The 12,460-nt window shown below is 37.5% G+C and overlaps 1 protein-coding gene across 1 annotated transcript; it reads left to right on the forward strand.

Annotated features, from left to right (window-relative positions):
* Nucleotides 1-2,659: 2,659 nt before the first annotated feature.
* On the forward strand, nucleotides 2,660-11,618 carry LOC137049488 (gastrula zinc finger protein XlCGF57.1-like). Its single transcript, XM_067428011.1, has 3 exons — nucleotides 2,660-2,712; nucleotides 4,136-4,259; nucleotides 9,505-11,618. Exons 2-3 carry the CDS (start codon nucleotides 4,175-4,177, stop codon nucleotides 10,671-10,673), a joined length of 1,254 nt encoding a protein of 417 aa, XP_067284112.1. The 5' UTR covers nucleotides 2,660-2,712; nucleotides 4,136-4,174; the 3' UTR covers nucleotides 10,674-11,618.
* The last annotated feature ends 842 nt before the right edge of the window (nucleotides 11,619-12,460 follow it).

Below are 12,460 nucleotides of genomic sequence, written 5' to 3' on the forward strand. Positions count from 1 at the left end.
CGACGTAGGCAATATGCAAGCTCTAACCGGTTAACATGGGAGCCGAAATAAAAACGGACACGCCACGCAGCCGAGATGCTCACGACACGCTTGCAGTGTGCCCGGCGTTATGGCCTTTTCACAACTGGTTCCTTCATTCGTTATAACAGGTATTTATCTGATTGCGAAATGACTAAATTATCGTGCGCTTAGGTCGCTCTCTCTTATGTGGTCTTTGAATTTGAAATGCTGCTGAATAAAATGCATGCGTAGGTGTAAGGTAGGCTATAAGACAACCTGCATGTGCTTTTTTTATTTTTATTTGTTTAGCTCCGTTTGCGAGAGCCGCGAGCAGAATCAGCCTGCCTCAGCTCGTCAAAAATGCCCTTTACTGTGGTGGTAATAGTAGGCGAAATTAACTAACATTGTGATGCTTGAAGTGTTTTATATCTATGGATTTTATTATAGGCAAGACAAGCCAAGAGTTGATTTGAGAGACAAAATCGATTAAATATGCGGTTAACTCCCTGTCGGCCGCTGGCCGCTTGGTCGTCACTTAAAAAAAATAAAACTTTAATTTAATAAACAAAGAAATGCTCTAAACATTTTTCTAAATTAACTTAATAAATAAACGAAACGAAATATATCTACTTTGACATTAAAAACAAAACAGAACTATTTTAATGGCTGCAACAATGTAAAAAAAAAAAACAAACAAAAAAAAAACCCCGGCCTCCAGTCGGACTCGGGCCGAGAATTTTGATAAGCCTAGATTTGAGGCCCGTGCAGGGCTCTAGTTTTATTCTGTACACTGTCTATTATAAAACAGAAATGATATGCAGCTTTAGCACTGTGTACTTTTTTCACGTTGCAGAATGAAAAATAAAATCTGAAAACATGCCTGCACGTTTTTATTTTAGTGTCATTTTATAGATAAAGAACATATTAATTTGTATGTACATGCATCTTAAGGATACCTAATTGTGAGTGTGAGGTGGGGGCCACGATCGTGCTCTGCCTAGAGCGGCATTTGAGCTAGCGCCGGCCCTGTCTATGTCTACACTAAACCGGATACATTTAAAAACTGAGTTTTCGCCTAAAATCGCTCCGCGTCCACACGATCATTTTCAATCGTTTTCCAAAAAAATTTAATCTACACTGAAACGTCTGAAAACGCTTACATCCCAGTACTGCGCATGAGCAAATCCAAGACGCTTCGACTTGCGTCATTTTCGCTACTCATTTATTTACTCTTTGAAATTTTGCGGCAATGTCGAGAAAAGGCACTGAGTTTTTTAACAGTATGTACAAACTGACATTAATATTTAACAAGGCTGTCAAAACAGAAAGCATACAAAACAACTGCTGTACAACGTCGTTCACCATCTTGGCTGAACTGGTCATATGACTGCATCACATGGCTAAAAATGCATCATCGTATTAAAAAGCCTCCGTTTCACAGTCCACACTACGACGCGAAGACGGCGTTTTCAAATTTATCCGCGTTGGAGAGCGTTTTCAAAACGATACGTTTTCATTGACTTAAAACGCTGTCTCAGTGTGGACGGAAGGCCAAAACAGAGAGAAAGGCTACACTAATCCGGATAAATTTAAAAACAGAGTTTTCGTCTAAAAACGCTCCGCGTCCACACTATCATTTTAAATCGTTTCCAAAAAAAAAAAAAAAACTACACTGAAACGTTTGAAAACGCTTACATCCCCGTACTGCACATGAGCAAATCCAAGACGCTTTGAATCATTTCCACTACTCGTTTATTTACTCTTTGAAATTTTGCGGCAATGTCGAGAAAAGGCCAAAAATATACGTTTTCAAATGAAAACGTATTAGTGTGGACATGGCCTAGGTCACACATGGGGAACCCAGCTCGGTTTGCCCATGTGGGACCTACTTAGTTCCCCCAAGTGGGCCCCAGATAAGATGCCCATTTTGAGGCCATGCCCACTCTGTACCCCTGTAGCCCATGTTTAACCCACATGGGCCCCACATACATGTGTTGGCTGGGTATTTATTCATTTATAAATGTTGTAGATCTATGTAGCAAATAAAATAATACAATTACAGATTGGCTACATTTTTTTAATTATTTTCATTTTTGTTTAACGTAATTACAGAAGAATATGTTGTGACATTACTTTATTCAGATGGTCAATATAATTTCAGCCAATAATATCAATTCACCTAATAATGTCACTATCAAGTACCACCTAAAAGATAATCACAATATTTATAATGAAACCATCTGTGAAATACTCCACATTAGACTGAACATTTGAATACATTTTTCTGGTATTGACTAATTATACCACCTAACATTTTTATAGCTAATTCTTTAATTTATTTATTACTGATTTTTAGAACTTTTTATGTCCACATTTTGTATATTAGAAAATATACACTCATTCGCATGTTTCAATGTTTCAATTCTGCTTTATGACGTCTATTTTAAACACATAAACCACATTTATCACTGTTTGCATTTTAAGGTAGACCGATGCATAAATTATTTTTGCACACAAATATATTTTGTCTTTTAGACAAGCTCTCACAAATCCCTCATTAGTAAGTTTTTCATTATTAGTAATAATGTATATTTCTGTGAACTTTTGCGATTTAAGACAAAAGAGCAATGTTGACAACTTTTATTTTGTTTAGGTGGTGTGACGTCAGAAGGACGCGCCGCACTGCTGCGTCGTTTGTGAGTTCACAGAAAGGTTTGTGTTTTAAGCATATCATTTAAAGCGTTTAAATCAACACAAACCGTTTTATAGCAATGTAAAACAATTAATTATTATTGTATACAATGTTGAAATCATTTATCTAACATTAAAGACCGTTGTACTTTGTGAGTATCTTTATACTGTAAGTAACAGAAAGGGTGCGTCTCATCTCGTTTCCTTATAGTGAATCGTAAACACGAATTCAGGCACTGGCGAATAGCGAAGGAGATTGTTTAACTTCCAGTAATTCACTCGCTTTTTAAAAACCATAGACATAAGAAACGCATAGTTGTGATCGCAGTGGCACACTTACTGCTACTGCCCAGCACACAGTGCATACTGTTTTTTTTAAAGAATAGTGTGTGAAATGTTATAAATATATGCAACAAATAATGTTGAGTAGTATGCTACAGTGTTGCCACACATGCCTGATTTTGTATAGTGATTGCTTTTAAGATAAAATTGCTAAATTATTGTAAATAATGTATTGAAGTGATAACTTCTGATAACTGCTGATTGCCATGAATATAGCCATTGCTGCTGATATGGCATTAAATAATAAATAAATAAATACAGTGTTGTCACAAACATAATTAATTCAGCACAGCTGTCCACAACTATACCTTACAATTTTTTTTTGTAAATAAATGTCAAAAATAGTAAAATTATCATGTTTGCATCAAATTGTCTACGTTAGGTCAGTTAATTTTGATATAGCTCCTTACAGGAACAGCTTACACTTTTTACTTTGTAGAATACTTTGGTTTGAAACTTAAAACAGTACTGTACAGTAGGGTCACCAAATATCCTGTTTTCCCAGGACATGTCCAAGTCCTGTCCTGGTCCTAATATAACGTTTTTCTATCCATACAGAGGGGGGCATACTTTAAATGTATTGAAATTAATAAGGAATCTTTGAGTAAACTTAAAAGATCATTTGAGTATCTCGTTACCGAGCCGAGTGTCCTGATTCTCGGTAATCAAAATATGGTCACCCTACTGAACAGTAACGTGTACTTATAAAAGTTTTAGGCTACATAAATAATTATTCTCCATTTCCAGATCATTTATGAAATTAAACGTTATGTGAAATGCGTTGCGGGGAACAGTATCCAAATGCATTCTCCTCAGATTCATCAGACTTTAGCAAATGTTATAGGTCATCTGGATGTCCATGCATACAGAGTTTATTAATAAATAATTAATGCCTCCTTGCTATTTTTTTTCATTTATAATCATTACTTTTGACTGTGCTATGTTTCTCGAGTTATGCGTGTGTTTGAGTGCGGAATAGGCTAAATATTACACCTAAGCCTATATACTATATATTATAGGTTTAATATGGTTTAGTATGTCTTTTCTCTTTTTTAGTTTGAAATTGATTTGTCTTCCTGTTACTTATTCTCATGGTAAACAGGACTGAAGGACCTGAGATCCATGTGACACAATTATAAAGATGGCGTTGATTAAAGAGGAGAGTGAAGAGATGAAGATTGAAGAAGTATTCAGTGTGAAACAAGAAGATACTGATGAACAAACAGGTTGGTTTCATTCTCAGAGCCAGACTCAGCCGATCCACCTACCAGAATGTTTAAAGACACACTGATGATTCAGCTCACCAGCTTCATACTGGCCCTCATTTATCAAAAGTGCGTACACCAAATTTCCAGCGTACACCTTGCGTACACCCAAACCCACGGTGACTTTGAGATTTATCAATATGGACGTTGGCGTACGGCACGCTCAAATCCTACGCCAGCTCAGGAGGTGTTGTACGCACGTTTGAGTTAGTGGGAAAATGCGCAGAAAAACAATTCCTAACACCACAAAACGCACTGACAAGGATATGCTATATGACCCACTGTTAAAAACCACAACAACAACATTTAGTGTTTATTTTTGTGCAACATGAACGTCAATGTTTAATTTGTGTGACTTTACCAAAGCGTTTGATCTGTAGGCATTGTATTCCTCCAGTCGCGAGCCTGTGCGCTTTATCTGACGTTTCAGGCCCGCGCCTGGCTCAGCAGCTGCGCACGGACTGGGACTAAAATAATTCAGACTGACAAAATAATAAAAATGGCCTTCTTCTTTTAAATAATAATAAAATCAATAAAAACGGCATTCTTCTTCTAAATAACAAGCGTCATTAAGAATAATAATCATAATAATAATAATAAGAATCTTACAAATTGTCATGTAATTATTAATGTGAATGAATCTTACTCCACAATACGAAATTAAATGCTAATTGTTTCAAAACGTGCTGTAAAATAATGCGTTGTGATGGTAATTTATCATCCAAACAGCTATTTAAACTGCTGGAGTGCGCGTCTCAACCCCCACACTAACAGTAGCTACTCGTAATTTGGGTCCATATTTTGTTTTTGTGAGCGCCTTTAATCCCACTCTTTAAACTCCCAAATAAAACAATTTCGGGTTTTTTTTCCACTTCCCTGGTGATGGTCTCGATGGGCGCGTCTCAATCATCTCAATAGTTCAGTAGTCAGAGCACTGATCAGGGAGTCAGCCCGTTGACTTGTGTCCTAATCAGTGCCCTGACTAAGTGGACTAAAGAGATGATTGAGCGCGCCCGATCTCCACGTCGGAGAAGTTTCGTTTCTTTGCCGTCTTCTGTTTGCCCATGGCGTAAAATGAGGGCGTGCGGGAGGCAGAGACTTGAATATATAGGGGCGTGTTATTCTAATGACGATCGTTTTCAGCCGTGGGATTTATCAAGGGCAAGTATTGCGTACACCTGAATTGCAGAGGTACGCACAGTTTCATAAATCCGGCGGTGAGAGGAGTGTAAGCATAATCTTACGCCAACATATACACCTGTTTCTACGCAAGATTGATAAATGAGGGCCATTGTGTTGAATTGGGAGGCATCTAAAATATTCTTGGAGATGGGTTCTGAGGACACTGGTCTAGACAAAATTATTTTGTGTTATTTTGTTTTAATTAACATTAAACCCAATATCTACTTCTGAAGTAAAAACAACCCCTGTGTCTGAATATGCATACTTCCATATTATACATTATGACAGCATTTATACTGCATGGTTCAAAAAACCCAATTTAGATTTTTTTTCCTCCCATGTGGCACAGATCGGATTTGACACACTAACGTAAAGAGGAAGAAAGCGCACCATTTCTTATAGTCTCAGATCGGTTTCAAGTCTCATTCATATGTGGAAATAAATCTTATATGAATCTGATACCTGCATTTGCGCCTGCCACGTAAGCGGACAGATCGGATATTCCCCAAGTCGTACGTCATTGGAAAAAAAGTGTGAACAACAACTGTGAACAACAACTAAATAACGACTTGTATAGTGATGGGCCGATTTCAAAACAAAGCTTCGAACCGTTATGATTCAGCGTATCGATTCATGATTAAATTTTTCGCCAAAGTCACGCGATTTCAGCAGTTTGACATGTTAGTTTTGGGTGAACTAACCCTTTAAAATCATTATTAAATATATTATTCAGGATGGTATTAAATAAAAATTAACATGCATTTTGTATGATCCCTCTTATTTAGTTTTAATTATTCACATTTTCACAGATTCTGTGAGCGGTTCACATACTTTTTTATTGCAACTGTATATAAAGTATTTGTAAATTATTAGACAGCTGGCTCGTCGCTATGAGGTTGGAGAGACCCTGGATGCTTTCTTTTAAGGTGCTCCTGCATAGCCGTTGTACCGCCGTGGTATGCCATCCCAGTTTTAGAGAGTTTCAGAGCAAACAAAGCACCATTTTATTCGGCTTCTGTTTCAAGTACTCCCACATAGAGTCCTAAACTGGTCCATTTTTGGAGACCCGCCCCTGCCCGTACCCACAAAGTTCAGCACCAGATCCAACCCGTGAAAATATCTAAATTAAATCCGCACCCGCCCAGACCCGTTAATATTTGGCCCGTTACCCGATCCGTCCCTGCAATAAATCACACACGCTTAAATCATTCCAATTAAAATGCTTTATTTTTTATCTTGTACCTCTCTCAACATCACAGCAGTGTCATGAATGGGCTAATGAAACAGGCTAAAGTGCCTTTGTCAACAATTTTATATACTCTACTCACCAACTTTACTTTTACTTCATCCATAGCTACTCCTGCAACGCTCACTCCAACTAGGCTACAGAGGCATCAACAAAAGTCACACTAGCAGCATTTCCATTACAGATTTTGACCACTTTGGGTTTTATTTTCTTGAAAGTCTTTCTTAAAAAAATTATTTAGTTTTGTATAATTTTTTTTGATCGATGTTTCATCAATTAATTGTCTGTATATTAAATAAGCAGCAAAGATTGTCTGGAATTAATTGACTTGCGTATCTGGCCTGTTTCCTCAGCCTTTAAGTAAGGCTGAAAATATAGCGTCTTTTTGTTTTAATACATTTTTTGAATATATGTCTTAATTACAGTAGGCCTATATAGTTAGTATATTATTTGTGGCTGCACCGGGGTCCGTCGTTACTAGGTTAAAGTTACACCACTGTCCTTATTAGGAGAAAATATATGTCCTTTTAACAACATAAAATTTTGTTATTACGACATAATTGAGTGGAAAAAATACAAGCCCTATGTTGCAGCTATGCGTCACCGCACCAGGTGACCTGTAAATGCGATAAAAGGTTTCCATTACAGTTTTGCGAAAAAGTCCTTTTTCGAAATTGCCTAAAAAAACACCTCATGAGAGCGTAAAAACTTTTTTGCGATATATGGGCGTTTTTGCGAAATTGCCACGTTTCCATTAGGCGTATTTTCAATTCGCAATTTCAATTTGCGCAATTTCAAGGGTAATGGAAATGCGGCTACTATCACAGTTGTGTTGACGTGATGGGTCAAATGGCATAATGGTTGCGTATGTGTAATGGTAATTTAGACCGAAATATTGCGCACAGAGTTAATTATCCGCTCGTGAATTTTAGGAACGTCCCAATCCACCCTTTTTAGACACTTTTATGCGGGTAGACGACCCGTTGCAGGACTCTACTCACACTTTTGAATGTCGTGGTTTGGCTTTACAGTGGGTACGGATAGTATTCAGACCCCCCTCCTTTTTCACTCTGTTATATTGTGGCCATTTGCTAAAATCATTTAAGTTCTTTTTTTTCTCATTAATGTACTCACAGATCCCCATATTGACAGAAAAACACAGAATTGTTGACATTTTTGCAGATTTATTTAAAAAGAAAAACTGAATATCACATGGTCCTAAGTATTCAGACCCTTTGCTCAGTATTAAGTAGAAGCCCTCTTTTGGTCTAATACAGAGTTTTTTTGGGAAAGATGCCACAAGTTTTTCACACCTGGATGTGGGGATCCTCTGCCATTCCTCCTTGCAGATCCTCTCCAGTTCTGTCAGGTTGGATGGTAAATGTTGGAGGACATCCATTTTCAGATCTCTCCAGAGATGCTCAATTGGGTTTAAGTCAGGGTTTTGGCTGGGCCATTCAAGAACAGTCATGGAGTTGTTGTGAAGCCACTCCTTTGTTATTTTAGCTGTGTGCTTAGGGTTGTTGTCTTTTTGGGAGGTGAACCTTCGGCCCAGTCTGAGGTCTTGAGCACTCTGGAGAAGGTTTTCCTCTAGGATATCCCTGTACTTTGCCGTATTTATCTTTCCTTCGATTCCAACCAGTCGTCCTGTCCCTGCAGCTGAAAAACATCCCCACAGCATAATGCTGCCACCACAATGCTTCATTGTTGGGACTGTATTGGACAGGCGATGAGCAGTCCCTGGTTTTCTCCACACATACCACTTAGAATTAAGGTCAAAAAGTTCCATCTTGGTCTCATCACCATCCACACAAACTCCATGCAGGCTTTCATGTGTCTTTCACTGAAGAGAGGCTTCTTTTGGGCCACTCTGCTATAAAGCCCTGACTGGTGGAGGGCTGCAGTGATGGTTGACTTTCTACAATTTTCTCCCATCTCCCTACTGCATCTCTGTAGCTCAGCAACAGTGATCTTTGGGTTCTTGTTACCCTCTTTCACCAAGGCTCTTCTCCCCCGATAACTCAGTTTGGCTGGATGGCCAGCTCTTTGAAGGGTTCTGGTCGCCCCAAACATCTTCCGTTTAAGGATTATGGAGGCCACTGTGCTCTTAGGAATCTTAAGTGCAGCAGATTTTTTTTTTTTTTGTAACCGTGGCCAGAGCTGTGCCTTGCCACAATTGTCTCTGAGCTCTTCAGGCCCTTGACCTCATGATTCTCATTTGCTCTGACATACACTGTGAGCTGTAAGGTTTTATATAAACAGGTGTGTGGCTTTCCTAATCAAGTCCAATCCGTATTATCAAACACAGCTGGACTCAAATGAAGGTGTAGAACCATCTCAAGGAAGATCAGAATAAATGGACAGCACCTGAGTTAAATATATGAGTGTCACAGCAAAGGGTCTGAATATTTAGGATTCAGATGTGATATTTCAGTTTTTCCTTTTTAATAAATCTGCAAATATGTCAACAATTCTGTGTTTTCCTGGCAATATGGGGTGCTGTGGATACATTAATTAGAAAAAAATATGAACATGATTTTAACAAATGGCTGCAATATAATAGAGTGAAAAATTTAAGGGGGTCTGAATACTTTCCTTACCCACTGTATATGATAAATTATAGCTTTCACTATGCCCGAGAGCAGAAGCCGCCATTATTCTATCTAGATGAATGTAAATAACGTGACTCGTCGTTGGTTTTAATGCTTTAAATGTGTTGATGTCTTTAACTTTGTGCCATTAAACATGAGTCATCTTTTATTTGTCTTTTTGTTGTAGACCTGATGACACTGAAGGAGGAGAGTGAAGTACTGAATGAAATGAAAGATCAAGATTTCATAACTGGAGAAAAATCTTTTAGTGGCTCACAGACTGAAAAGGCTTCCTCGCTAAAAGGTGCTCAGAAATCAAGAACTAGAAGTTTTTTCACCTGCTTTGAGTGTGGAAAGAGTTTCAGTCAACATGAAAACCTTAAAGTCCACATGAGAGTTCACACTGGAGAGAAGCCTCACACCTGCCTTCAGTGTGGAAGAAGTTTCACTGAAAATGGAAGCCTTAAAGTTCACATGAGAATTCACACGGGAGAGAAGCCTTACTCCTGCCAACAATGTGGAAAGAGTTTCACTCAAAATGGAGCCCTTAAAAGCCACATAAGAACTCATACCGGAGAGAAGCCTTATACCTGCAAACTGTGTGGAAAGAGTTTCACAGCAGAACGAAGCTTTAAGTATCACACGAACAGTCACAATGGTGTAAAGCCGTTTGCATGTGAGAAGTGTGGAAAGAGTTTTGCTCGTAAAGTAACCCTTAATTCCCACATGAGAGTTCACTCAAGAGAGAACAGTTTTATGTGTCTTCGGTGTGGAATGTTTTTTTTATATAAAAAAACATTTGATGCCCACATGAGAAATCACACTGGAGAGAAGCCTTACACATGCAAAATATGTGGGAAGAGCTTCTCACAAAAAGGATATCTTAGGTGTCACATGAGAATTCACACTGGAGAGAAGCCTTACACATGTGACAAGTGTGGAAAGAGTTTCAGACAAAAAGTAACCCTAAATAGACATGTGAGGATTCATTCAAGAGAGAACTGTTTTATGTGTCATCAGTGTGGACAGAATTTCACAGACAGAAAACAGCTTAAGAATCATGTAATAACTCACAATGGAGAGAAGCCTTTCATGTGCCATCACTGTGGAAAGTGTTGCTTACACAAAGCACATCTTGAGGTTCACATAAGGGTTCACACTGGAGAGAAGCCTTACACCTGCTCTCAGTGTGGAAAGAGTTTCAGACATGATGCAAGTTTTAAAACTCACATGAGGCTTCACACTGGAGAGAAGCCTTTTATATGTCTTCAGTGTGGAAATAGTTACACATATCAAAGAGACTTGAAACGTCATTCACAATTTCATTGTGGAAATAATCTCCAGTGTTCTGAGTGAGAAGATTTAGAAAAAAACTGTGAACACTTTAATACATTTTTTTTGCCATCAAACTGATGCTGCGTTCACACCAGATGCGAAAAATCGCGCTATTTGCGTGTAGTTGGACGCTTGAACATTTTGAGTTTACTCTCTTCATTCGCGGGTGACATTCACAACAGGCTGCTCATCTAGTTGCAAAATGGCTGACATGGATTGTTTTTAAATAAGCTGAATTAGTCCGCTTTAACTAGCTTTTGGTCTCAATAGGGTGAATTCAGTGTGTTTGAGACACTTTTTCCAAGTCATCTCAGGCCACATTTACACATAGCCAGGTATTTAGAGATGTATCCACATATGAATTTGTCCTCATTGTTGTCACAACTAGAGCAAAGTCATTTGTGCAATTCGTGCCGCAGAATGTCAATGCGCGTCTTTGCATTGACTTAACATGTAAATCACTCGCTCTTATCACTTCATTTGCGTCTGGTGTGAACGCACCATTACAGATATACCTGAAAAGTCATGCATGTGTGAGACCCTATTTGTGTTCTTTATGTGGAAAGAGATTTCAGTGGGTCAGAAGTTTAAAATGGCACCTGAAAATTTTGTCTGTGAAAAATTAAGGCTATGTTCACACTGCAGCTGAACAGGGGCCAAATCTGATTTTCCCCTTAAATATATTTGGTAAGGCTGTACATGACCTTTAAAATTTGGCCCATATCAGATATTCATCACAGGTGACGCTCCTACAAAACTTGACCATGTCTTCTAATGCATCTTTTAGTTCTTTATACTTTGCCTCATGTATTTGATTAATACGTTGTAGAACTGGGCGATAAAACAACGATAATTATCGACCGCGATATAATTTACATTGATAAAACAAGAAAAGAGTTCAATAAATGTTCACTATAATGTTTAAGCGCATTATAGTGTTTCATGAAGATATTTAGTAAATTTTCTACTGTATTAGTAGTAATATGCTTTGCTAATGACTTCATTTGAACAACTTTAAAGGCGATTTTTCTCAATGTTTCGATTTTTTTCGCACCCTCAGATTCCAGATTTTCAAATAGTTGTATCTCGGCCAAAATGTATCATATCCTAACAAGCCAATGTATGGCATCTTATTTATTCAGATGATGTATAAATCTCAATTATTTTTTACAAATTTCCCTTATGACTGGTTTTGTGGTCCAGGGTCATGTTATTAATGCAGACATCTATTAAAAGAGTAATGAAAATAATTAGTCTTTTGGTGTAAGCTATAGCATTTGTGCATTTATGCTCAATGTCTTTAGGCTAAAGTTACATTAACATTCAAATACCATAGAAACCATATAGTTATATTTTACCATGTTTATGTGTTTTTAGTTGGTTATCATGATCTAAATGTATGTACTATGGATGACCAAAGGTTAATTTGAATAAAACTAAACTTACATTTTACCACATTAGGTAGATTTTAATTTTTTTTTTAATTTTTATTTTATTTTTAATTTTTATTTTTTTAGAATTTGTATAGATGTTACTGTTTTTGTTAATCATCTTCATCATTTCTCAAACATTGTCAGATGTGCATTTCTAAAAAGATAAAACATGCAATATTAATATTGCAGCCTGCACTGCAAACTGTGCTAAAGATGCGCATCATCAAAAAAATGACTGGAAAAGTGAAAAGAATTCAAAAATGTGAAGTGAAAGACTGCGTAAAAAGTAGTTTAAAACCACAATTAACTGGTTTATTTAGCTTGGGAGCAGAAATCTGCCTTTAAACTTAAAGAATAAAGATTTGACATTTTATT

Source organism: Pseudorasbora parva, chromosome 20 (assembly GCF_024679245.1).
Source record: "Pseudorasbora parva isolate DD20220531a chromosome 20, ASM2467924v1, whole genome shotgun sequence".
In the NCBI taxonomy this organism is placed as follows: domain Eukaryota; kingdom Metazoa; phylum Chordata; class Actinopteri; order Cypriniformes; family Gobionidae; genus Pseudorasbora; species Pseudorasbora parva.